Below are 25,981 nucleotides of genomic sequence, written 5' to 3' on the forward strand. Positions count from 1 at the left end.
TTTCTTGATGACCACATCAGTTTATTAAAAAAAGAAACAGAAATTCAGCATTAATCCTTGCTGTTACATAACAGATGTCAGTATTGGTAGAATGGTGGACATCATATTCATGTTTATTTCTAATCTTGAAGTATAGTCACATCTGATCAGTGGGTTGTGGTGAACGTCTTTGGGAAGTCTGTGGTGATTTTGGTGAGGCTTGAACTTTGTACAAGGTCCATGTCTAAGAATGTGGGGCTTTACATACTTTAACAGATTAAATAATGTATGCAGGGTGCAAGAACTCTTTGGGTACAATGCCAACATTACCATCCAGCTCACCAACCCACCAGCCATAGATGTTGTACTCCTAGGATAGAAACAAATCCAGAGGCCATATTAGGATACATCGTTATACATGTGGAGATAGATATTAAAAATTATGTTTCAGAGAACAAGAAAATAATATGTCCGCTGCTGTATATTAAATCCTGTTAAAGCAATATATATGAAAGTTATATGGAAATATATATGAAGTTAAATGGTAGTATAATTTGCTTATTTGTATATCTTGGGTTGTGTTTGTACTCAATCCCACTAGAAAACACAATTCTTATATGCTAGTACAGATAATAATGTTGCATACACTGTTTTTTTTTTGTTTTTTTTTTGTTTTTTTAACTCATACTTGAGTATTAAAAAATGGTGCCATTATTAGAGCATTGTCTCCATCCGTGGAAAAGAGTCCATAGGGATGTAATAACTTATAGGGATAGACTTCTATATCAAATATTAAAATAGGTCATTAATTGTGGCCTTAAAAATCCGCTTATCTTCAAATTTAAGTGTTTCCTAAATCCACTTTTTCCTTTTTCAGGGTCATAGTGAATCCAGAGTCTGTAGTGAAAACATTAAGCATGATGGAGGAATACAACCTGGATGGTACCCCAGTCTATCCCAGGGCATCATGCATACACACTCACTTACGCTTTTGGTATTTATCTTTTGGCAATTTATCTTTTGGTATATTTTAAAAGCTGGAAGTAAGTTCACACTGACAGTAATCTGATCTTGGGATTCAGCATTAATCCCTGCTGTTACATTATAATATATATACATATATATATATATGCACACAGATGTCAGTATTGTTAGAATGGTGGACATAGTATGGTATAATTATTGTTAATTGTAGTGTACAATTAAAAAGCTATTGTGCCAAAGGTAACTTCAGAATAACACAATAAAATAAATGCTAAATGACAGCACAAAACAAACCTCTAGCTTTCTGTTTTTTAAAATCCTGCATAGAATCATTTTGTAAAAATAATGATTTGTTTGTTTTCCACACAAAGTGTTTCTCTACTTAAGTTCATTTTATATCAGAACATTTTCTGTTCATTTCAGAAACATTAGTAAGTGTCAAAAGGGAAACCAAGGCAGTTTACAAAATGCATATTACACAATACACACCACAATTGTAGCTGCAGTGAAACAAAATGCAAATCAGACATGAGCTGGTCATGTCATCAAAGCACACAGACAGTCATTTAAGCATTATAAACAGCCTTGTCTATTATGGATTCTCCTCAAGATGTATATAGCAACACCTCTTTCTCTTTAAAAAAAAAAAACATTACAGCAGACAGTCAAGGAAATGGCTTTGGTGATTTTAGAATAGGATTATAAGATTTTAGCTTGTTGGTCTTGACACCTTCTCTGGGCAACATCTGAGCAAAGTAGTCCTATCACCTAATTAGTTATTGGCTTGAAACTGCTCATTACTACAACTAGGCGATGTGCTCCCTTTGGTTATTTATCAGACCCCAGCAAGGCAAGGGACTTGGCACTTATGAGCAACTAGTGGACAGAGTCAGAGTCGTAGCTTTTGACAAATAGACTGAGAGAAGGGTGGTATTATCAATGTGAGGGCTGGAGAACACAGAAACGGAGTGATGGGGATTGTCTGAGACTGTGTTCAGAGTGCTTTAGCATTCCACAAGCACACACAGTACATTTAGATGTGATGAGCTTGTCATCCATCCAGCGCCTGCAGAGGAGAGTGGGAACTAATTACCATCTCCTTACACACAGCGCCGCAAGCCTAATGTAGTCTTCAGCCCATGCAGACGAGCTGCTCTAATGATGTCAGGAGGAATGAATTCCAAGCAGGGGAATAATCTAATGGGGCTACCAGCATACACATTGCCATTGCATATGAGACCTCTGTTAACTCATGAGTTTTGTTTCAAAGCATCTACCCAAAGTTGATTGAATGTGACTGAAAATTTGGGACAGACAGAGTTGGAAGAAAACAACAGAAAAATCCTCATCCTCTCTCCAGGGACTGCTGCAGGGCTGTTCTACCTCTCGACATGAATCAAAGTTAATTTTACCTCTTCTTAAATTTTTGATTATCAGCCACACCATTTAAACGTAGGTCTAAATTACATTGAATGCTAATGACTGTTGATTTTTGACATAGATTATGGAGGTTCCAGAGATTTACACAACCACTATAATCAGGACAAAGTGAAGTTAAAATAGAATTTACTGTATTTCTCTGACAGTTACTGATTCTCGATCACACCAGTCTTCTTTCACTGCTGATCACTACTCTTTTTTTAATTTTATTTTGATCTACCATAAGCAGTACACACATCTGAGTGTAAGAGGTTTTTGAGTGAGAGGCAGAAAGTAGAACAATGGGCTCATCTGAATGTGTTTTAATGTTATTGATATTTGTTATCTGATTAAAGCTTGAAGATATTATGACCAAATCTGTCACATACTCTCATGTCAGTTGTCAGTGACAGAGGTAGGATAGGTGTGTTCCACTTTGACCCATGTGTAGGCACATCTTATAGAGGCTATAAAATGCCAGTGTGTGCCACTTAGGGTGGTATGAGTAAATGAAACAGTGTAGCACTGCCGATGACCTCTGTGTGACTGCTCTTTCAGAGATGGGTGGGGTTGGCACAGGGAGCAGCAGAGAGTGGGTGTTGCTATGGCAACACCTGCAGTCTGCAGCGTGTGGCTGATATCATTTATTTCTCACTCAGGGGGCTGGCGAGCGCTGGTATTCAAATGGGTCCATCACTCTCAGGCAGCCGGGGAACAGACTGGCAGCTAATGATGCCTTCAAAAGGAGCGGCTTAACTAGAGAAATGTCATATGGCATATGACAAGGTGAAGAGTAGCTCATGTGTGTAAAACACCACAGCAGACAGGCAAGCAAATACAGGCTTCTGATCTGCCAGTGTATACCATTTCTCTATCTGTTTCCTATCTAATCCATCTTTCTTTTCCTTTTTTTTCACTGTCTTTCCTCCTTTCTTTCAATTGGTTAATAGTCAATGGTTCATCTACCATTTTTAGTCATTTTCCCCAATTTTGAACCTCAAGTTGTTAAGCATCTTTTCTTCCTCGTGTTTTAATGTTTCTTCATGCTTTGTTTTCCCTCTCACTTTTTTGCCTGTATTACACTTAGCAACACACGCATACACACAAATACACACTCACTTTCTGTGGAGGCAGGAGAGATGCTAATAAGAATGAGACATGAGGCCTGTGCCGCAGGCCACCAGCTGACTGAGGTACGCCTTGGGAGTGATGGAGCGCAGGAAGTCTCTCATTGCCCCGCCGCTGAACCCGCTGCTCAGGCCTTGCTGCTCCCCCTCCCCTCCATCCAGCCCTCCCTCTCCTTTTTCTCTTGCTGTCATGCACTGGAGTGTAGCAGCAGTACACACACCCAGGCTGCTGAGCATCTCTAGCTGTCATTACAAAGAGCATGAACACACTGCCGCATTATTTGACAGTTGGAGCAAGTGAGAGCAAACAAAATGAATACCCCGCGGCGGCATCCTTGTTTCCAAACGCATCCATCATGTAATTATATCCTGATCAATGAATCAAAGTTTCAATTACAAAAAGGATACTGCATTTTAAAAAATGAAAATGTACACATGTAGAATAGCATTTTACACTTGTAGTCATATTTAAAGTGCACTGATTAGTAACAATTAAAGGAAAGATCCGTTTTAAAGATAAAGCTGCTAATCTTTATGATCCATTACAGTTGTGGCTATTCAACTATGGATAGTGCAAGATGATGACCAAAACTGTGGATGAGCAAATAAACTAGCTGCCGTTGTAAAAGTACGCTGGGGATTACTGATGGCTCTTTAACTTAATAGGCATTTAAAGTGGATTGTGTATGCTGCTGAGTGCCTGTAATGATGGCTGTTTACGTGGCCTCCCATTTATAATAATTAGGCAGAACGGGAGGGGGTTGCCGCCATGCAGTTCTGGACTATTGGCTTAGGCTGAATAATGACCTACTGTAGTTGACCGGGAGATGACCGTTGCCTTCTGCATGACCCCAGAACCCCAGACTCACCCCCAGCTGAGTCTGCTGGTAAATAAAATACCCAATGTGTCTATGTAGTGTCTTAGTGTCTATTGCAATAATGACAGCAGGGTTTTTTGTTTGTGTGTGTTAAGAGAGAATGAAAATGAGCAAGAGGAGGGTGTGAACACGCACAAGGCCTTAATGTTTGCCCCCTGTCTCTTCTCCTTAGCTTTTCCTTCCTTTTTATTGCACCCTTTTCCTTTTCTTTGGGCATTTTGTAGGAGAGTGACCCCCTGGGTACTAGGGCAGCAAGAGCTTCCATTTTTCTGCAGCTAGTGAAGATATGACCCACTTGGGAGGAGAAAATAGTCTTGCACACACACTGTCAATGAGAAGTGACCACTCACATACTAATAAATCATACACATGTCTTTTGAAAATTACCTCTGTGGTAAGGTTTGGGGATAGGATACATTGTATAATATGATGCTTTGTAGAGTACCTGTCATTCTGAGACCTGTCCTCTTTGTAAGATAACGCTAGCAGGGAATTTTAAGGTGAAAAACGTGACTTAAACTTCATCTATCTATCTATTTATCATATTACCTACTAATTGTTGAAAATTGTTGAAAATTGATGCCACGAGTCATGTGAAGGAAATGTACGTGGTTTACCAGAAGGTGTCACTGGTGTACACTAGTCTTGCCAACAGAGTTGGTGTGATTTGGGTAGCTGAACACTTAAGGCTTCTGTCTAGACCAGCGTTCCAGCCTACTTTATGACTCCTGGGTGGAGGGGATTGTTGGTGTGAAAGTGCAGTGTACGCTTCAAAAGGCATGGAGGGCTGAAAGAGAGTGCTGTTAGGTGGCCTGCATGTTAAACAGCTCCTGGATAAGTTTGGCCTACATCTTTGGAGCCATAAATCTTTCCACGACTCATTGCGGGATTTTTTTACGGGAATTCCACTGGGAACTCAGGCATGTTGAGTCTGACCTCTAAAGTCGTGTACTTTGAATCTGGGAGACATAAATTAGATGATAGGAATGCAGGAAAATGGGATGGTGGAAGAAAGAACATTGAATGAATGCCGGTGTGCTCGTGCTTGTTCTAAAACTCCTCTTGAAAACTTTCCCAACTTCCAAAAAGTTTCATTACATAAAGTCTTTTACATTTTTAATTGATATTTAAACCATAACAAAAAAAATGGGTTGGCAGGATGTGATGCAATTAGCAATATCCTTTTTATCATGAATCAAACTACCATTGAGCACCATAATTAACTGCATCCACACTAGGACAAATAAAAGTGCGTGTGTGGATTAGAAAAGCAAGTGCAATGTGATTAGTGTGGGGAGAAGAAAAGCCCTGAACATCCTGCTTTGCTGCCATCAGTGGCTATTCTCTCCAGCGCTGAAGATCGGTGAGGCTGCGTTAACGCTGCCAGATGGATGCTGGATTCGGCCACTATTTCATGTTGTATTGTAGCGAGGGAGCCGCTGAAGGCAGAGCTCAGGGACTCTTACAGCCGAGCAGCTATGAGCAGCGCAGCGCAAAATTAACTCCGCCGAATTAATCGGGGCAAGATTGAAAATGAAACTCGGATGCAGATGAGCGAGCAGCTCCGCGTGTTTGTTTATTCTGCCACCACAGGATCCCTGCGCTCGTATACTTTACGATGCCGGAGGGCTGAACATACAGAGCTCTGCTTTCATATACACACGGACACACTCACACACGCACGTACACACACACACACACACACACACACACAAACGTAAGCCTACTTGTAATTATCATATTACGAGCTCACAAGACCCGCACACAGATTTAGGGGACTCTGCTTCATCTGCTTGATTTAAAAAAAAGGGGGGGTGTCTAAACAAATACCTTATACTTCTATGCCTAATTTGAATTTAAATAACTAATCAATTCCTTCCTTATTTCGCAAAGAAGAAATCACCGCACGGCGGCTAGCAATGCAAATGAGCTTGTCACTTTTATTTGCCTACTCACACATGCGCTACACCATTTTAAAGATACATATGCTGTATATAAGAAATATTTGTCTAAGTGATGGATCGATAATAAATTGATGAGAAAACATCATCCAGTCCGCATGCTCTGTAATGCTGTAAGCCAGACAAGTCACCTTCCCTCCTATCTGATCCTTTGATGTGCTTTACTTCTTTGATGTGCTTTACTACTTTGATCTGCATTACTTCTTTGATGTACATTCACTCATAGCGCTACATTACAAACCTGTTGGTTAGCACAATTGATTTAGCACTTCTTATGTCTTTACCACCTCGTAATTACGCCCGGCGTTGACACAAATACACACGGCCTCCCCTCCACGCCTCTGGACAGCAAAATTTACGCGTTTTTATTTTATATGCACTGCTTTATGAGGGAGACTGTTAGAGGTAGGCTGCAGTTCTTGCCAGTCGCCCATATTTCACTTGTTGAGGTCAATGGTCCAGGCAAGCACTCGTAAAACATAAACACCAGACCTGCCAGGTCTAAAACAACTCAGAGGAGCAGGGAATCGCGTGGTCGAGGAGTCAAGTAAAATCATATTCTGGTCATTGTATGTTCATCACTATTAATAAAAGATTATATGTTAGACCAGTGAGAGCAATTAAAGGTAGAATGTTATAAATCTTCATAATTGAATAAATTCATTTACAGAATCATAACAAATTAGGTACAATCCCACAGTCTAGAGCTTCAGCATAAGCTAAAGAGAAAATAAATGATCTGTATAGGCTCTTACAATTAATTAAATGAATGATAGGAGAGTTACACTGATATACACACTATTTAATGATAATAAGAATTACAGGTAAGCAATAAATCGTATATAAAAGAAGATCATATTTCATATGATATCATATTTAACATTATGAAGATGTCAGGTATTATAGTGTATCATTATTATTGCACAGATTGTGTCAGTATTTTGTCAATTTAAAAAATAGTTTCACGTAATACAACACAAAAGACTCCAATAATGAATAAGAAATTACCAGTCTCTTCTAAAAGGTTGTGCAGCTGGGTGTCAAAGAAAAAAGTAAATCATATTGATTTCCAGTTGAGCATCTGTAAGAGACAGCTAGCCTCTGTGTGTAAGCTGTTGAGATACTGTGCTTGTAAACACGTGATCTATAGATTTTTAGAAGAACACTAGATGCTGATTGAACTAGATGCTGAATGCATTAAATAAGAAGTCATGCATGACTGAGCACTTGACTTGTACTTGTCAATCACTAGACTGTGTGATACAACCCCTGTAATGACTTAACAACCAATTACTGTGAATCTAGCCATCGAGCAGCATTACTCCAGTAAAAAAAATGTTCACATCACAACATAATGTCAATATAGTAAAAACTGCTGACTGTACAAGCTTATGCTGTACAAGCTTATGCTTGTTCCTTTGAAGAATAAATGCAGAATATATTATTCTGGTGCTTTATTGTTCTTTTGTATGTCTGGAAAAAAGGCTTAGTTTAAAATAAATAAATAAAATTATGCAGAATGTTTATATATATGTGCATAATTTTATTTATTTGTTTTTATTATTTCTTTAATTTCTTTATTTTTATTATTTACAGTTAATTTCAGTTAATTTTCAAAAATCAGTTAATTTTTAATCTTCATCTATTTATTCATCTATAATCTAATGAACCAATTAATGGACCAGATGGGCAAAAGCTGTTTTTACCACAAAGCACATGTATACTGTTTGCAATACTGAGAATTTTTAACTTTTTTGTTTAACAAACCAATCAAGGACAATTTAAAAGTTAAGCTCCTTAAACATATACATTTTACATTACATTAGATAAATGTATTGTACAAGATGGAAGGAAGAAGAAAGAGTGAGAAAGAAAACGTGTTTTAATTAGGGTTTGTAAACACACAGGCACTGACCTTGCTCAGAATGTAGATGAGGTCTCCTCTACAAAACGAGAGCTCATCTGGCTTGTCTGCCTCACAGTCCCACAGGCCTTGATAGTAATTGGCATAATCTGATGATGGATCTGAAGCGGAAACACCAACAGACACAACTATTAAAACACATCTATGATTTAAAAAAAAAAATAAATAAAGCTACTATAATGAGAAGTTTGTGTGTGTTATTATATTTCTTACCTGCTCGTTGGCTCCTCTTGGTGCTCTCCTCAGCCTGGTCACAGAGCTCATCCTCTGAAATGTACAAGAATCCATAAGAAAACAGTAAGAAAAGTAAATCCTAATCACACTTTAAAAGTAAGTTGTCCCTTGGTGCTGCTTAATTTTAACACTGAAATTCAGTCCATTAATGTTAAATTACTTGAACACCACAGTGCTCTTACCTCAACTGTCAGTTACCATTGGTGTTATGTAACAGAAGTGCAATTATCAAAAAATGTTAGCAGTTTTTGATGTAAAGGGAAGATGCCATTCTGTATTTCAGTTAGTGTGTCAGGGCAGACAGGGCATTGATTCAGGGTGGGGCACCTCTTGGTCTGTGAAGTGACAATGATAGCCTTGCTGCCTGTCTCCCACATCCATCTTCACCCTGTCAGCCTGCCGATAAAGCCACCACATAGCAACCCTATACTTCCCACAGCACAAATCGGCCTTCCACTTCCAGGAATTGTGGAGAAAAAAAGAAAAACACAAAAAATAACTACTGTAAACGCAAGGCCTTGACATTCCTGCCCACTCATGATTTTTCTTAACAGTTGGAGCGTTAAATGTATTTTTATGTTTTTAACTAGATTAATTTAGAAAAAGGATTGTTTTATAGTGGTTTGTAATGTTTAAGCTGTGACCACTAACTTAATTAAAAATTTTACTAGATCAACAATAACAACAAAAAAGTCGTTGTAAACAAGATATTGTAATGTAATTTTTTTTCTCTAATAATTACATTTGATTTTTTTACATTTGCAAATTTGATTTTTTAATGTGTTTTTAAAAAGGAACTTGCCTTGTAATTTACCATTTTTTCCCATTTTGTGCTATTAAATTCTACTACATTGAAAATTCACTCTTAGACTTCCACTACCCTGTTCAATTAAATTATTTCAACTAAGATGTTATTTTTCAAATGTGGCAAAATAAACTAAAGTACAAATAACCACATGGAACAAAAAGGCTCAATAGATATCTCAGCACTCCAATGATTTTTGTCCTGCACTTCTATAACATACAATCTTTTAGAGATATTACTGTAAAACTTTTCATAGCTAGAGGAACAGGAGGTTGAAGATGGAGATGGATTAAGGGTGAGAGAGATGGTCATTCGATCTACCATCTGTGGGCAGCTCAGTTCCAGTACACACATGGCTGAGAAAGGTGAAAATGACAGCACTATGGACTGATGTCTTTCTGCTCTGGGCTCTCCCTAAGTGGTCTCTGACTGCTGGTCCCATCTTGGGGTAGCAGATCTTCACATATTTAGTTTAGCACATGGGACCAGCTGTGACAGAGTGTCATGTGATATAAATTAGACTTTAGCTTTTATTCTGGATTTCCTTACTAAAACAAATACCTTTTCAAGTAGGTATTAAAAGTGTTCAGAATTCCAATGTTTTCCACTGCTTTTACAAAATAACACAACATAATGTCTAGACCTCTGAAAGATTATTTATTTAAATTCTATAGGAAGGTACTTGGTAATAGTGTTGATGACTACTGTAAACTACAGCACACTGGCATCACTGAGGACACATATGTAATTGTTTTTTTATAGTTTTTTTGTACCTGGCAATACTTCATAGATATCCTCTTCCTCCTCTTCCTCTTCCCTGCTGTCTGTCACTGCCCTGTCCTTCTTCACCACCTTCCCACCAGTTGGTGGTGCTGTAGCTGGGGCAACTGTAGAGACCTGCCCGGGAAGAGGCGGCACAGTTGCTGCCCTTTCTATGTCATCATATGCCTCCTCTTCATCCTCCTCTTCCTCTTCCTCATCATCATCAAAGGGGATAAAGCTGGAGCTAAGGTCTACATTTATGAATAGAGATTTTACAGCGCAATAATGACTAAGAGGACTGTATGCACAAAAGAATCATAAGAATGCTAATAGCCTTAAACATTATTTAAATATCTGTTTTGATTATAGGAGACATAAATAACATGACATAAATGTCTGACACAAACATAGACCAAATTTAACAATGCACATTGGTGAGAATTATGTTTAATGATAGAAATTACTATTTTATATGGCCAAAGTAAGTGGGAAGTATGTAAACAATCGGAGAGGTGTTCATTACTTCCCGCAAATCAGAGTCTCACAGGGAGCCCATTTTAGAGCTGTGGCCATGCTCCAGATCTGTCTCAGATGGAGATGGGGCCTGATTGCAGGTGACTAAGCTCTGTAACACAGGCTATCGCATCCTCACTGCCTGGATGCCAAGCAGGGCCAGATCAATGCCCATGAAGAATGGCCCAAGCACAGCCTAATCAATTTCCCGTAAAGAGCACTGTGCTACGCGGAAGAGGAGGCAGAGTAAGACACGTGGGACTCAGGAGCTGCATGACATACTTTATGAGGAGGTCTACAATGCATCTGATTGGCTGAGCTCAAAAAGGTATTTATAAGCATTATTTATAAGCATGAGTATTAAGCAAAGCATATCCATTTTTAGCCCCTAACATTGCACAATTGTCCAGATCAGAAGGTGTAAAATGGTTGTGGTGCACAGAAATACAATTATTCAGTATAATGTTTCACAGAGTGTTTGCATGTTAAAGAGGGACTTATGCACCCCATGTAACCTACCCTTTAAGACAAAATTGATTTGGTCCACCCATTCCCTGGCCTCACGGGGGCTGCTGGCAGTGAACTGCAGAGAAATGTCATCATCACAGAGTTAAGCAATATTGTCATGGCACATAAGTAGTCCTCACCTTAATAATGTAATCATGACAGTAAACAACCAGACTGGCACATGAATGTTAGGTGGACAAACCTGAAAAGATCGCCTTCCAGGAGCATTCAACTCAAAGCAACAGTTTTTCTTGGAGTCTTTACGCAAGTTGGGTACCAGCTCTGCGCTATAACCATTGATATAAAAAGATCCTTTCTGCTGTTTGTCTAGAATTATAAAATCAGTCAGAGTCAACATAATTATCAAATTTTATGCAATAACATGATTGCACAACTCATGGACCAACCTAAATGGACCAACCTTTTTCACTTCCAAAGTAGTAGAATATGGTATTGTTCAGGACACACCACCTTTTCTGCCACTCCATGCTGAAGAAGCTATGATCTTGTAAACAAATGCAAAAGAACAAATTCAAAATGAAGTATATATTTAACACATATTTCCACAGTGTCTTACCTATATGAAAATGCCTATGACAATGATCGTGATTTTCTTGTCTTACCACGTCTTTTTTTCTCCAGATAGCCTTGCTTAAGAATATTACTCAGATCTTGTGCTGCCACCATGGGAATATCTTCAAAATCTAAATTAGGAAAACCAAGTGGGATTTCAATAAGAGTAATTTAGCAGTAATTTCCATGCTTTTAATAACAGTTTGGCATCAGATGGTTTATAATAAGGTGTTATGTCCGATTTCCAAGCACAATGCTCTACTGGTTGAATTCCAACAGAGAGCTGTTAAATCTGAACTCAGACAATGTAAACACATCTCTTGTCAGGAATTTGAGATTTTATTGCAGCTTTGAGCAGAAACATGGATCAATAGATATAGAGGAGTGCAGGCTAGGCAAACAATTGAGCAACCTTAGCAGGATTAATGTGGGAATCTAGGTTAATTAGTATTCAGTATGTGTGTCAGTAAATCTATTCTTCATCAAACATCTGCATGCAAGTATCTCCTTCCTCTAATATTTTGATAGCAATTTTATTATCCATATTTCAATCTCTATATTTGAATTTCATTGTTTATATGTTATAGATTGCTTTCTTTAGTAGAGTTCAATCAATCTTGTCTCTCTGGCATATTAATAGTCCGGATTATTTTTTTTTCAGCAGACACAGCAGGAGCCCCTCTATTAACAGAAGCAACACAAACCTGAAATTCCCCTTGTCCTCACCTTTCATCAGCTTTAGACCACCACAGTGGGCCTCTGAAATGAATACTAGACTGATTTAAACCCTATTTATAAATGTTCAGATGTTTTATTGCACAAGGGATACTATTCTTTAAAGTGGCGGGTATCTGTCAATTATAACATATTGAGTGTAGCACTGCATTGTGTATTACAAAAGACCTGAAAGAGGTTGCACTTTTAAAGTTACTTGTAGGAGGTAATGTGAACTTCATAGCATCTTTGTGATAGATCCTTGTCATAGTGAGGATTACATCAACCCAATAAGCTTGCAGTGGTGGCAGAGTGCCAAGTGATATTTGTTCCATAAATAAAATTTAACCCATTGTAATCATTTGACTGAATACTGACGCAACACCTGTAAATGCTGCCCTTTCTTGACACCATCACATAGTCTCATGAAAAATATCCTCACCGGCCCTGGTTTTCAGACAGATGAAAACGAAGTTCCCTGACACTCGAACACTTACAGGCACCTTCACTCAGACATCAGCCTGTTCTATACACACTCCAATGTCCATGTCATCATAAATACAACTCCAGTACATGTTTGTCACAGCCAGCTTGATATATCAACACCAAAAAGAGCCCTTAGTCCACCAAATGATCCATCCTCCTCTCTGTTCATTTTTTCCCTCTTGTTCCTTCATTCTGACACCTTTTAATCCCCTCATCCATCTATACCTCCCTCTCTTCATTTATCTAAGAGGTCAAGCCATGTTAATAGTTGAGCGGAAGTAGTATAAACAGAGAAAAGGTGAGAATGACTAAAAATGAGCTGACATGGAAAAGACTCTCATCTTCTCACACCCACTGACAAGACAGTCTGGAGTAATCAGCACACACAGTGGCACACTGATCCTTGAGAAAAAAACTAAATAAATTAAAGGAAAAGACTATAGCATTACAAATCATTTACTGTCTTTTTACTTGATAAGGTAAGTGGTGTCTGTGGAGGCCTATGTTCTATTATTCTTCCACAGGGTAGCAGTGTAACCTAAAATTTCACTTTCAGACAAAAGGAACGAAGACACACTGGTCTGTTCATGATCCCACCCCTCCATGCAAGATTCCCATTGGTTAAAGTCAGTTTACAACTTCAGAAATCTAGTCTTCACAAGCCAATTAGAAGTGATGTTTTTGTATCTGACAACAAAGAAGGGTAAAAGCCAACTATACAAGTGCTAATGACAAGATTTTACGAGGGCCAGATGTATTAAGACTACTTACTTAGTTTTTAAGACTTCAATTCTAAAAATAGTAAAACGCAAAGGGGCAAAAAAGGGGGGAAAATTGAAAATACGTATAAACTGTGCAAAACTAAGTAATAAGACTTCATAAAAAATGCAAATCAAATCCATCAAAGTGCCTCATATTTTCACTTTAAGTACAAATTGCATTTTTAATAATTCAGAACAGTGTGGTTTTGTAATTTTCACCATACCACTGCCCTATTTTTTGCTAGCATCATGCTAATCATTTCCACTTAAATATACTAAGGCTAACTATTAATATTTCAGAACGCATTACCATTGCTTTCAGCAGCATTTTAATCCAGCAAGGAGTGAATTTAACCCTATTTCATTAATAGAACCTAAATGCAAAACACTTATGTAATTAAGATGACAATCTCACATTTATTTAGATGCATCATAGTATTATAATTTTGTGAAAATAGCATAGACATTACTTTAACACATATTAAATGATTTGGTTCCTGTACAGTGAAATTTTAAAAGATTCGCACGGTGAGCAAGTATTTATTTATAAAAAATACATTAGGAATATATTTATTATATTTAGAATAGAATATATTTATTTAAGCACAATATCTAGATTATTTTTAGATTTATTTTAATTAAATATTAATATTTAATCTATTTTTTTGGTTGAACTATCTCCAGGTTTGTTGGTCCACTGGTTGATAAACAGAGCACTGAAGAGGAGAGGAAAGAGGTAAGAGAGGGAGCAAGACAAAGCTAATGACTTTCCCGCGGGCACTCTCTGTTGCTGCCAGAGATGGCGACGTGATGCATGGCACTGCTGCTGTTCTGTGGCAGGGGAAGATTGGTGGCGGTGAGGCATTGAGTGGGCCACGCAGGGCTGCGTTTATCAGTGCCACTGCACTAGTGAAGCTCTGTTTTCTCTCTAGGCTAAAGCCAGTGGCCTGGCATTTCAGCAGCAAAACAGCTCTGGGTCACCTCGTCCCTATCAAACCATTATATATTGCCTGGCGTTTTATTCATACTGGCATTTACATCTTAGTTATTGTTCTTTAGGAACTCATTCTGCACTTAGGAACATGGACCACTCAGGATGACATGCCTTTATAAACAAATGCAATCAGTGACAAAGAGAGATAACCTACAAATCATATGATATGATATGATACATAACAATTCTTCAGTAAATAACATAATTCGAACAGACAAAAAGCATTTTATTTTTGGTAAAGCTCTGAGGTGCATTCACTCAGCAGAGTTAAGCTGTAAATTTGATAGTGCTCCTCATCTACTTATTATTATACTCTCAGCAAGGTGTTATGAGCTCAGCTGTTAGTCCTGCTATAAAATGTGATTTATGTTATTGTGAGCTGAGGAAGTTAATATACTCTGCCATTATTTTCCACTTCATTTTAGCTACAAGTCAATCAAGAGGCTGTGTTAAACGAAGGAAGGAAGATGTAGGTGTGAGCATAGTGTGAGCACTGAACATTTACCTACATAGTTTATATAATAAACATTATGCAATAATGATGTACACACATTTTAGGAAATTCTAAATAAAAAGACAGGGACTGTCCCACAGAGACCACAACATTACTGATTTTTTTTTTTAAGTACAGCAGCCACTAGAAGGTAAAAATGGTGAGCATGTGGAAAGCATGTAATACATTTATGTCAGAACATCAGCATAGAGTTCTGATAACCAAGCATGACCAGCGCCTAATCAGTGACCAACCTGAAGCCTGAGAGTCTTCCTGTGTGGGCCAGAATGGTATATACCCACATTAACCCTGCCTATCAACTTGACAAACCCCAAATTCATTTTAGAAAATTACTAAATTAAGTTGAGACAATCAGGTTTGTAATTAAACCCAAACAGGGAATTTAACCAATACAAATCACATATTTTAAACTATACGGGAGGGGAGTTATCTCCACCAAGCTACTGGTCTTTCTGTGTCTTTAGCTGTGTGGCAAGGCCAGCACGAGTCCAGTGGCTGACCTCAGTTTGAACTCTGGTGATGAGGTGAAACAGAAGGCGCTGAGGTCCCTAGGGGCTAAGGCAGAGACTGGGGAGGAATGCTGATCAGAGAGAGAGTGAGTGGAATTGCTGCACTCTCCTGCACTGCACTTGATTAGGAAAAAGGATCCACTCATGGCATCCTTACATCCCCTCGCCCACACCAACACTCTAGCTGCATATAGCAATGCACAAATTGACACATTTTTTCTCATTAAAGGCAAGACTGTGGTCCCGGTGCTTTGCCTCCACTAGCACAGCTCACCAGTGATGGACAAAAAGAAATAAAATAATAAAGGGGGAGAGAAAGAAATGCCTGGATGAAAACTACAACAGGAGGTACATGTATACTTCATTCTTTTTTCCACATCAACAAGGGCTGGTGTGTTCTGACTGCACATAAAAATCAGAAATATTATTTACAAACTGCATCTAAACCATAAAAACTCATCTTCACACTAACACTTTACAATGGCAAAACTATTTTCTTTCACTGCCTTTGATGATACAAAAAATAATAAAAATGAAATTAAAATAAAAAAATGAAAAGGTGAAAAGAGTTTTGATGAAATCATGTTCAATGTGTTAAAGTGTCCTTTCATCAAGTGTTTAACCTGCATACTTGTACCCACTTGCTTTGAAGCTGCAATTTTTTATAAGTTTGGCAAAACTCTAGAGAACCTGTTTATAATCCAGAATGAATTTTAAAAATCATTAAATTGAAAACTGATATGTCTCCAGCTATCATATGTGATTAACTATTCGCGTTCTATTATAATCCTATTTGTTTCTTAATTATAAGAGGAAGGAAGGTCGGCATTTCACAAGTTAGTCTTAAAATCATTTACATTTTTAAAAACCTAAACATAAAAGTTAAATGTGCGAAACAAACTATAAGGTTATTGATTTATTCAAGTTTTTAATAATCGGCTTTGTGCATTGTTTCTCTTGATCATGAGATGAGATATAATCAGTTTACCTGCATTATGTATAAATTTTTTTCTCTCATACATTCATTAGAAAATATAGTTTTCTTTTAAAACAGCCATTGAAGTTAATTAAACCCAACCATCATTAAACCGATTTTTTTTAAAAAAATCTAAATTATAATAAAATTAGTAATATTATTATTATTCTTTAAATATTATTGGACCCGAATATTAGTCTTTTTTTTAATGATGCCACATTTGAGCTAGATAACAATGGGTGCGCGATGGGATACAAATGCATGTAGAATAGCCACGTTAAGTATATTTTCACTATAAACAGCCTAAAGCCTACATACGCGTGTCGCTTGTCTGTAGAAGGTAAATAAAGACACGCGATAACGACCATCAATCCTAAGGGGAATGTGTGCAGGGGTCAGAGCGAGACGTGTCCGTTACCATTCCTTGTTTCTGTGTGTCTGATGAGGACCAGAAAGACTGCTGGTCCGCGCCTGCACCATCTGAAGGCAACCGACACAGTACAGTAATTTGGTCAAAATTGGTCAGCATGGTTCATATTATGTTTATGTATAACTGTTAACTTGTCACTAAAAATATAAGTTAAACTATATAAAATATAAATACTACTAATAATAATATTGCTTGGAATATCAACGCTTATAATAAATTATTATTATTATTATTATTATTATTATTATTATTATTATTATTATTATTATTAGTAGTAGTAGTAGTAGTAGTAGTAGTAGTAGTAGTAGTATTAGTATTAGTATTAGTATTAGTATTAGTATTATTATAACTATATTAATTATATTCATAATAATAATAGAATAATAGAAACGACAGTAACAGCAAAACCATTCATGCATTAAATTCTACACTGTATATCAGTATTAAATATGCTACTTATTATTTCTACATTTAAATACTGTTTAGATTTTTTTTTTAAAGGTAATACTCTAAAACGAATGAAAAAAGACTTTTCATACGTTAGTGTACTAGGTTACCAGAACAATAATTATAGGATGTGTTTATTTGGCATTTCACATAATATATTATATTCCATTTAATTTGACTAAATATTTCTTCTTAGAATTTGTAAAGTACATTTTGCTCCGTTGTTTATTAATGCTAAATGCAACAAAGAACATTTGAAATTTAGTGGTTTATTAGTATTAGATTTTTTTTAGGTATTGTTAGTTTGAATTATAGTTAATTTGAATGATGATGATAATGAATATGATGATGATGACGATGATGATGATGATGATTATTATTATTATTATTATTATTATTATTATTATTATTATTATTATTATTAAAAATAAAAATAAGCTAGTGATACAGTATTGCAGAAATAATCAGTATTAAGTGATTGTTCAAACTCCTCGCCGGTCAGCAGACATGGTTTCAGTCCTGCTCTCTAATGCATACATAATGCAGAGGGCTATTAACTAGGTGCCTGATTTAGTTTAGTCAACATTAATGTACACAATGCAGCACTGCTTTTAAGTTTAGAGTGTTGAAGCACTAAGTGAGTGCTAATCCTCCTCTCAAGCATAGGCTATGCATTAGTTATATCATACATCTTATTGTCTTCCAGGACAAATGTGAAAGGTTACAGGCCTGTTGAGTTTGCTTCCACTAGCGCTGCTTTGTAAAATATGAAGGAGTGTAGGGGAAGTTCCAAGGAAGTGTTTGTATTGGCGAGGTCTAGCTCATGGCCAGCAGCCAGCCATTCTCTCTGCATGAAGAATCACTCCTCGGTAAAGCCTCAGGCCTTATACTACCATCACTTTTTCACCTTGGTCTCTCTCAGTTGTCTAGGCTTTGTCCAAAAGGATACGGCACAATAATACACTGACACTTCACCTCCTTTGTTGCGACCAAACCGTATACTACTGTCCTAAATCCTCAAATAGTCTCATAGCATGCCACATCTGTACATCACAGCACTATCATCAAATATAATGGTACTGAATAATATGTCTACATTTTGTCTAATTTTTTAGCCTCTTATTTCCTATGCAGTGAGTTATTTTTAATATACTGTTTATATAGTGTTGGATGACGGCATAATTCTTTTGTGGAAAATTTTAGACATACACTGTATATGCGCCTTAAATAAACCCACAACAACATAGTGAGCACTACTATGTGTTTTCAAGCTATAAAAAGACTCAACTGAACTTAGTTTATATATTATAGAAATAATTAATTTAATTGAGGTGACATCAATATTTTCCAAACTGATGCAAATTTTTGTGATATGCTACAATTTTTGAGAAGACTTACAGCATATATTCTTAATTTATACATGATGAAGAACAGCATGCAATAAAAGTCTCTTTGAACAAAATCATAATGGTACACTCTAAATGCTATTGAGCAAAAATTTAAAACAGATACTCAGAGAAACTGGACAAGAACACCTTTTGGGTGTACATACAGGCTTACACACCTCCACAGTCTTCATTTATTTCCCTAAGAAAGCATCAGGCCACCTGGGCCTTGCATTGAAACTTCATCAATCTCCAGAAATGGAATCCAGTGGAGAGAAAAATCAAATTCTCATTTGCAAGATGGTGAAGGGGGGGTTATGCACCGATGGTACATTGGACAGTTTACATTTGTTTATATTGGACAGGTTATCTAGTGTGTATTAAAAAAAGAAATAAGAAAAGGCTCAAACTGCTAAAATGTATATGAATTACAGCGAAATGTCAATTCTTGTTTTTGTGCAGTGAGACAAGTATCACCACCTCCATCCTAAAAATCCCCTTGTGTGAGTGTGTGTGTCAGGAAAAGGAAATGGTAAGGTTGTTGGTAAAAGTGTGTGTGGGAGGGGAGCAGTTAGAGGAGAGAGAGAGAGAGAGAGAGAGAGAGAGAGAGAGAGAGAGAGAGAGAGAGAGAGAGAGAGAGAGAGAGAGAGAGAGAGAAATTTCCACATTTTCAGCAGCATAGCAGCCTTCTGGATTGGAGTGAACTTTTGAACCTACGTGGCAATAGCAATGATACACATTAGATATTTGGGTGTCCGAATGTGTTTCAGTATTCAGACCTACAGTCTGATAGAAAAGAAAGATATCATATCTAGAAAATGTGTATTATTATTGTGTTCTTATTGTCCAACATGCTAATAGGAGCAAAAAAAAATCATTAAGATATGGAAGAAGAAAGAAAAAAAGCACATTAGATAGATTGACAGAGGTAAAGATGGAAATTTTACTAGTGAAATGATGCATTTTCTCTTAAAGAAAACTTTATTTGACCAATACCGTTGCTATAGTAGTGGAGGTCAATAATGCAGCCACACAGACACAGTCAGACAGGTCATGAATTGACCAGCACAACACCAGAGGTCAAAAGTTTACAGGAGGGAGGAAGCTTTACTTAAAGTCTGGGTACTCACAGAGCATGCTTTAAAGGTTCACATAAGACCCTAAAAAGGCTAAGCATCAGTACTCCAACACTCCCAACTAAACTGTACTCCGTAATGCATGAGCACACAACGGGGTCATTTAAGGTGCTAAATGTCCTCTGTTATATGTCCACCAACCATTTAGGATTGAAGAAACAGAATAAAAATGACAACAAAGAAAGCACCACAGCAGGTCAAATATATACCTTGAACCACACCTTTTGGTTAACACACATATAGTTGCACACTTTATTAAGAAACTTTTCTAAAAATCATTGATAAAACCCCTTTTAAACTCTCCAGGGGATAATTACAACAATCAATCTAATAGCCAATACCTTCATTAATTTAGGTCCTGTATGTCTCTGACAAAATCAAATTTACATCTTGATCTAATTTGTGATAGAGATTTAGCACAACTGAGATTTGTTTCCTACCTTCTGATTGGTTTCTTCCATATTGCTATTTGGTCACTGTGAGCTAAGATAACAGCAATGGCAGAAGCTTTTGTTTCAACACATAAATCAGTCAGTGAGCACAAAGGGCCCTGACCATGTGCGGTGTCTGATACCACCCAGTCATTTCTACGCACAGACCACAACCATTCACACTTATTCTGTAATATAGCTACAAATGAGTCAGTGTATAGAAATCATATTGAGAGTTTAAAACAGTTAAAGTTGCTTTTTGAACATTAAATATTTTAAGACAGTTACTATTAGACATCAAAATGACGATCAATTAATTATTTCCAAATCATCAGGAAAAATAAAATATATAGTCTCTCTCTCTCTCTCTCTCTCTCTCTCTCTCTCTCTCTATATATATATATATATATATATATATATATATATATATATATATATATATATATATACATATGAGAAATTCTACTGTATGATAGTACACCCCTGAATGCCTGCATGACTGCTGTCATCCAGACAAGGGCTATAGAGAGGCTGCATGCACAGCCGGGTCAAACGTGCGGTCTGCGGGTGAAACTTAGTTCACATTACCATACAGACAGGCGCCCTGACAATGGAGCGCCCATCTGTTCCTGTCAGCCATAACAAATCTGGTGTCAGGATCCTCTCTGGAGATGAGGAGGCAGTCTTTGCTAAATGAAATAACACTGACTCCTCCTGCCAGCCAGTCAAGCGCCCTCCTTCTCCACTTGGTTTAGAGACTCCCTCAGCTTCCTCCTCATACAAATGACACAGTGACATTGCTGAATGGAATATCTGGATTATATTTATTCTCCAATATGATCCACATTCTGCTAGTGAGATTTATTTTATTTATTCAACTTATATCACTTATTGAAGTTTTGAATCTTCTTATCAAAGAATTAAAAGCAAGCAAGGAATTTCCTTCTATTCACTCTGACAGGAAAATAAAATGAAAATAAATTTCAATATAAAAAGAAATTGAAGGCCCACATTTAAGCAAATGAAATATTCAGTGTTTCCCCAAAGATCTTGAAGTAAGAGTCTCCATTGGTGAACTAAACATGAACCCTGAACTGCACTTGCCCTCTCTGGTCATTTTCCTTTATTAAAGGAGTGTCATGATGCGATTCTCCACATAAGCTTTATCTCCTTGCTCTTATACTGCTTTTACTGCAGCCATATAAGAACACACAGTGTCATTCTTTAGCTCCTAAAAACTAGGTGTACCAAATAAATAGTATTTTTTCCTCACATCTGGTTCTCCACATGAGCGTGCTTTAAACAGGCTCACAATGTGATGTATTTAAGCTTAGATACTTGTGACTTTTTTAGTCATGTCATTTCTTTTGAGGGACACCCTAAGCAGATTCTTGTATTCATATACCTTTTTTTCTAAAATCAAAAACAATGCTACTCATATATTTGCCATTCAATTTCATTATTTTGGTAATGGTATATTTTGACACATAGTGAAGTGTGTGAAGTGAAGTGAATGGTATTTTTCCCCTAAAACTACCATCTCCTTTAAAAAAATAAAAAAAAAGCTGTGGCAGATGAGTAATCGGGGAAAGGGGAGCAGACACAGCCCCTCAGGTATAGGGTTGTGTTTCAGGCCCAGCTGGTAACAGAGAAACTAGGGATGATGATCAGTCATGGCTCTGGCCTGGAGCAAAAGTGCAGCCACAGTGCAAACTGGTTTTTAGTGATAAAAAGCAGACAGGGCACCAGGCTGTGGGCAGATGCAACAGCCTGGCAATTTCCAAACTGCTTTACATTATCATTCTCTTTTTTCATTTCACTTTGCGATTTTCACCCTTTTCTTTTGCACTCTGAATTTTATCTCAAGTACTGACATGACCTGGGAAGCACAGACATTCAATGGGCCAGACATAAGACTTCAGTAATACTGATCGTGTTTTTCCACCACTAGAGGATGCTCTTCATCCCTTTTATGTTGAAGCCAACCCAGGCTATGTTGACAGACATCCACATCCCTACCCCCACATCTACTTCTCCATATCCTAAACTGGCACATGGCACAGGCGTGGGAATCCACTAGAGGGTGATCTGTTACCAAACACACCACCACATTGTAGTTTATCTTCACTCTCCTCAATAAAACACTGACATCCTTCAAAGATATTGCTCCCTAAAGTTCTTAAAGAAACTAGGCACATCTTGCATTCCTTTTCCCTTATGAACTGGTTACACATATACAGTTTACCACATGCATACATGTAAATTGATGAAAAAATAACCCTCTATTTTAAAGTACTAGTTAGGAGGCAGAAAGTACAACATACTGAATGTTATGTTATTTGACTGTTTCATTTCTTTACTCATATTCAGCTTTCATGCCTGCTTGTATACTTGATCTATTTCCTACAAACACCACCTCTGGACACATAGTCAGAACCCAGTAATGCATTGTAAGAGCTGGTGATTCAGTGTCTTTTATATAATGCCTAAATGAAGAAAAACACATGGAGAGGCTTGGACTCACATTCTTGTGCAGTATCCTCCTGATAGTCTGATGCCACAGACAGATCGTCAGAAGGGGCAGAACGTCCCAGACTACTGTGGTTGTCATCTGAACTGTCCTCATGTCTAACATCAGCTGGGAGGACAAACCAGAAAGCTTTGAATATTTAGAAGGATAAATACTAACATGTGTCTAGTATTAAAGTTTCTTATAACAATTTAATTGTACTTTTCTGGATTTGTCTTTTTCTTATTTCAGGTTGAATATTTAGTCTGGAAAACAGATAATACTGAAGTATAACAACTTTAATAAGATGTGCTAACTTACATCTGTATGGGAATTCCTGTGGATTTCTGGAAAAAAAATAATTGAATATAATTACAAATAATAATCACAGGAAATGTATTGAATATCAAATAGATAATACTTTTTTACATTTTAAAATGATAAAATATTGGGTTTTCAGTGACATCCTAAATGTGGGTCATTTAAAAAGTTGCGTAAATGGGACAATTTTTAATAATTTTATTAATAATCTTTGATGTAGGCCTTGTTTATAACAGATAGAGCAAGGGAATAGAATCTAAAACTTGAAATTGGTTTTGTTTATTTTCTGGTGAATTTATTTCAAACCATTATTTCAACTTTTAACCATATTTAAGTGATTAAATATCATGATATACACTCACTAATGATGCTTCAGCACTGTTCTTTTATCTCTTGTGCTTTTACTGTCGACCAGTCTTTCCCAAGTAAACCAGTGACATTACACTTTTCATTACCTTCATTTCATCTACATCTATTACAATAACACAGTGTGTAGGGTTGTACTTGTTCTAAATTCTAAAATGCATGCTCTTCATCCTACATGCAACAAAACCACAAGACATGAGCAGGTGCAACACATTCAAGTAATCTCTACAAGCACACAAAGCTAGATATGAACTTCCTGTTTTGTACTCATTACTATTATCACTCTACTGCAAACATATTACTGCTACTGAGGACACATTTCTTAGTTAAGATGAATTTTTAGAACCTTGTTAATCTTGATGGTTCAAAAAATGGAATCAGTGACTTTACAATAGAACTGTGCTATATATACATGTTTATATAATGTATAGGGAGTAGATGATAGATTAAATCATCGACACATTCTTACCTGTTGTGGACAATTCGAAAATTGTTTAGTAATATTTCTCTTGTTTCTTGTGCATGTCTGCTGAGGTTCTCATCCTGCAAAATACTTGAGACAAATAGCTCACAATCTGAAAAAAAAAAATTCACACGCACAGACACACACACACACACACACACACAATTTGACAAATGAAAATACTGAAACATATAATCAAGAACAAAAGGTGATATGTTTAAGGTGATATTTATGTACAAATATTTATATATAATATTTATACATACTGTGCTCTTTTCTAGATAATATCTCTTAAAAATATGCAAAAATTCTCCCAGCGAGCATGTTACCAAGGCCGGTTAATGCAAATGATACAAAATGTGTGTGTGTGTGGGTGTGTGTGTGTGTGTGTGCATAACTGACTGTGTCTGTGTTTGAATGAGAAAGATTAAGATGTTAATCTCAAGGGCTATGGCTATGAAGTGGATATGAATAACACGGCTATGTTTTCTAAGGGTCAAAGTGGCACTTTGTAGGACTCATTCCCAAACATTTAAGATGGGTTTAAGAAGAAGACGAAGAAAAGGAAGAAGAAGAAGAAGAAGAAGAAGAAGAAGAAGAAGAAGAAGAAGAAGAAGCAGAAGAAGAAGAAGAAGAAGAAGAAGAAGAAGAAGAAGAGAAGAGAAAATATTTACTGGGGCAAGAAGAAGTTTCAGAAAGTAGTTTGCTAGTTTGTGCGTTGCTCAGAAAATTATATTATCTTTTTATTTTTTTCGTCATGTTCCAACAACTCACAATAATACCAAATGTCAAGTTTTTTATGTCATATGTTTGTGCTAATCAAGATATAAATCATGACTACTGATAAGCCACAATTTTAAGTGCAATATATTCTTGTTAGCCTGACAAAAGCACGTTCATAAATACAAGTAATGTCCTGAGGCAGTACCTTCGAGAAGTCTTCTGATGTCATCAGGAATCGTCCCCATTAATTCTCAGAAAGTACTCCACTGAAAACTTGAAAATATATAAAGGATCCTGTCATATATTTCTTTATAGAAAAGCTTTTCTGAGTTAGTGTGTTGTCTCTTCAACGTACCAAAAGAAGCTACAAGGTGTGGCGACACAGACAGCCACCCACAGGCTCTGAGTGTTAGAGGAAGAGAGGAGAATCTCATCTGTTTTGAAACTGAAACTAGTTTGTTTAAACAAATGTGAAGAGTCAAAGAAAGGTTTAAGGTCTTTGATATCCTAATTTGAACGAAAACGTCACTGACATAATACATTAATAACAGTTATAATCTCTTCAGGGTTCAAGGATATAGATGCTGCACTTTAAAGAATATTTGTAATTTCAAAAATAAAATACATAGTTTAAAGCAGTATGAAACTTTTACAGTTTTAATTACAAAGAGTTAGTTAATGTTACTGTAAATTTACATGTATTTTTTTACATTGTGGCAAATAATGCTCTATAATTTGCATAAAAAAGCAAAACATATTTGTTTAAATCTACATTTAATTCACACATTTTGGTGGTTTAATTATCACCTAGAATGTCTAGACTTGTTTATTGTTTTGCTTTTAGGATAAATATAATTCAATTATATTATAACAACTGTTTAATGTTCCATGTCAAGTTGTTGTGAGAATGTTATTATTTATAATGCTTAGTATTTTTCTTCTTTCTTTTTATCTTGCACAAGACAACCTATTATTATTATTATTATTATTATTATTATTATTATTATTATTATTATTATTATTATTATTATTATTATTATTATTATCGTATTATTTGATTATTTGATAGGTCACTTGTTAAAAAAAAACATAACAAGGACATACATTGAATATGTTGGGGTATTGAAATGTTTGAATATAGATTCCACAT

General features: G+C 36.5%; 1 protein-coding gene across 1 annotated transcript; it reads right to left on the reverse strand.

The window, feature by feature from the left end:
* skap1 (src kinase associated phosphoprotein 1) lies at positions 1-25,253 on the reverse strand. Its single transcript, XM_060859056.1, has 12 exons — positions 25,037-25,253; positions 24,115-24,220; positions 23,280-23,305; positions 22,974-23,087; positions 11,717-11,797; positions 11,515-11,598; positions 11,296-11,420; positions 11,106-11,169; positions 10,085-10,324; positions 8,486-8,539; positions 8,264-8,373; positions 1-349 (listed from the first exon to the last, which is right to left on the reverse strand). The coding sequence occupies exons 1-12, from the start codon at positions 25,074-25,076 to the stop codon at positions 257-259; spliced, it is 1,137 nt and encodes a 378-aa protein (XP_060715039.1). The 5' UTR covers positions 25,077-25,253; the 3' UTR covers positions 1-256.
* Between the last annotated feature and the right edge of the window lie 728 nt (positions 25,254-25,981).

This window comes from Tachysurus vachellii, chromosome 2, assembly GCF_030014155.1.
Source record: "Tachysurus vachellii isolate PV-2020 chromosome 2, HZAU_Pvac_v1, whole genome shotgun sequence".
Classification (NCBI taxonomy): Eukaryota; Metazoa; Chordata; class Actinopteri; order Siluriformes; family Bagridae; genus Tachysurus; species Tachysurus vachellii.

What these genes read in the sequence shown, in the direction of transcription:
- skap1 (XM_060859056.1), bottom strand. Translation starts at nt 25,076, where the DNA reads ATGGGGACGATTCCTGATGACATCAGAAGACTTCTCGAAG. An exon ending in TTTCGAATTGTCCACAACAG is followed by an intron (nt 23,306 to 24,114) that starts GTAAGAATGTGT and finishes TTTTTTTTCCAG; the next exon opens with AAATCCACAGGAATTCCCAT. An exon ending in ACAGGAATTCCCATACAGAT is followed by an intron (nt 23,088 to 23,279) that starts GTAAGTTAGCAC and finishes TTGTCCTCCCAG; the next exon opens with CTGATGTTAGACATGAGGAC.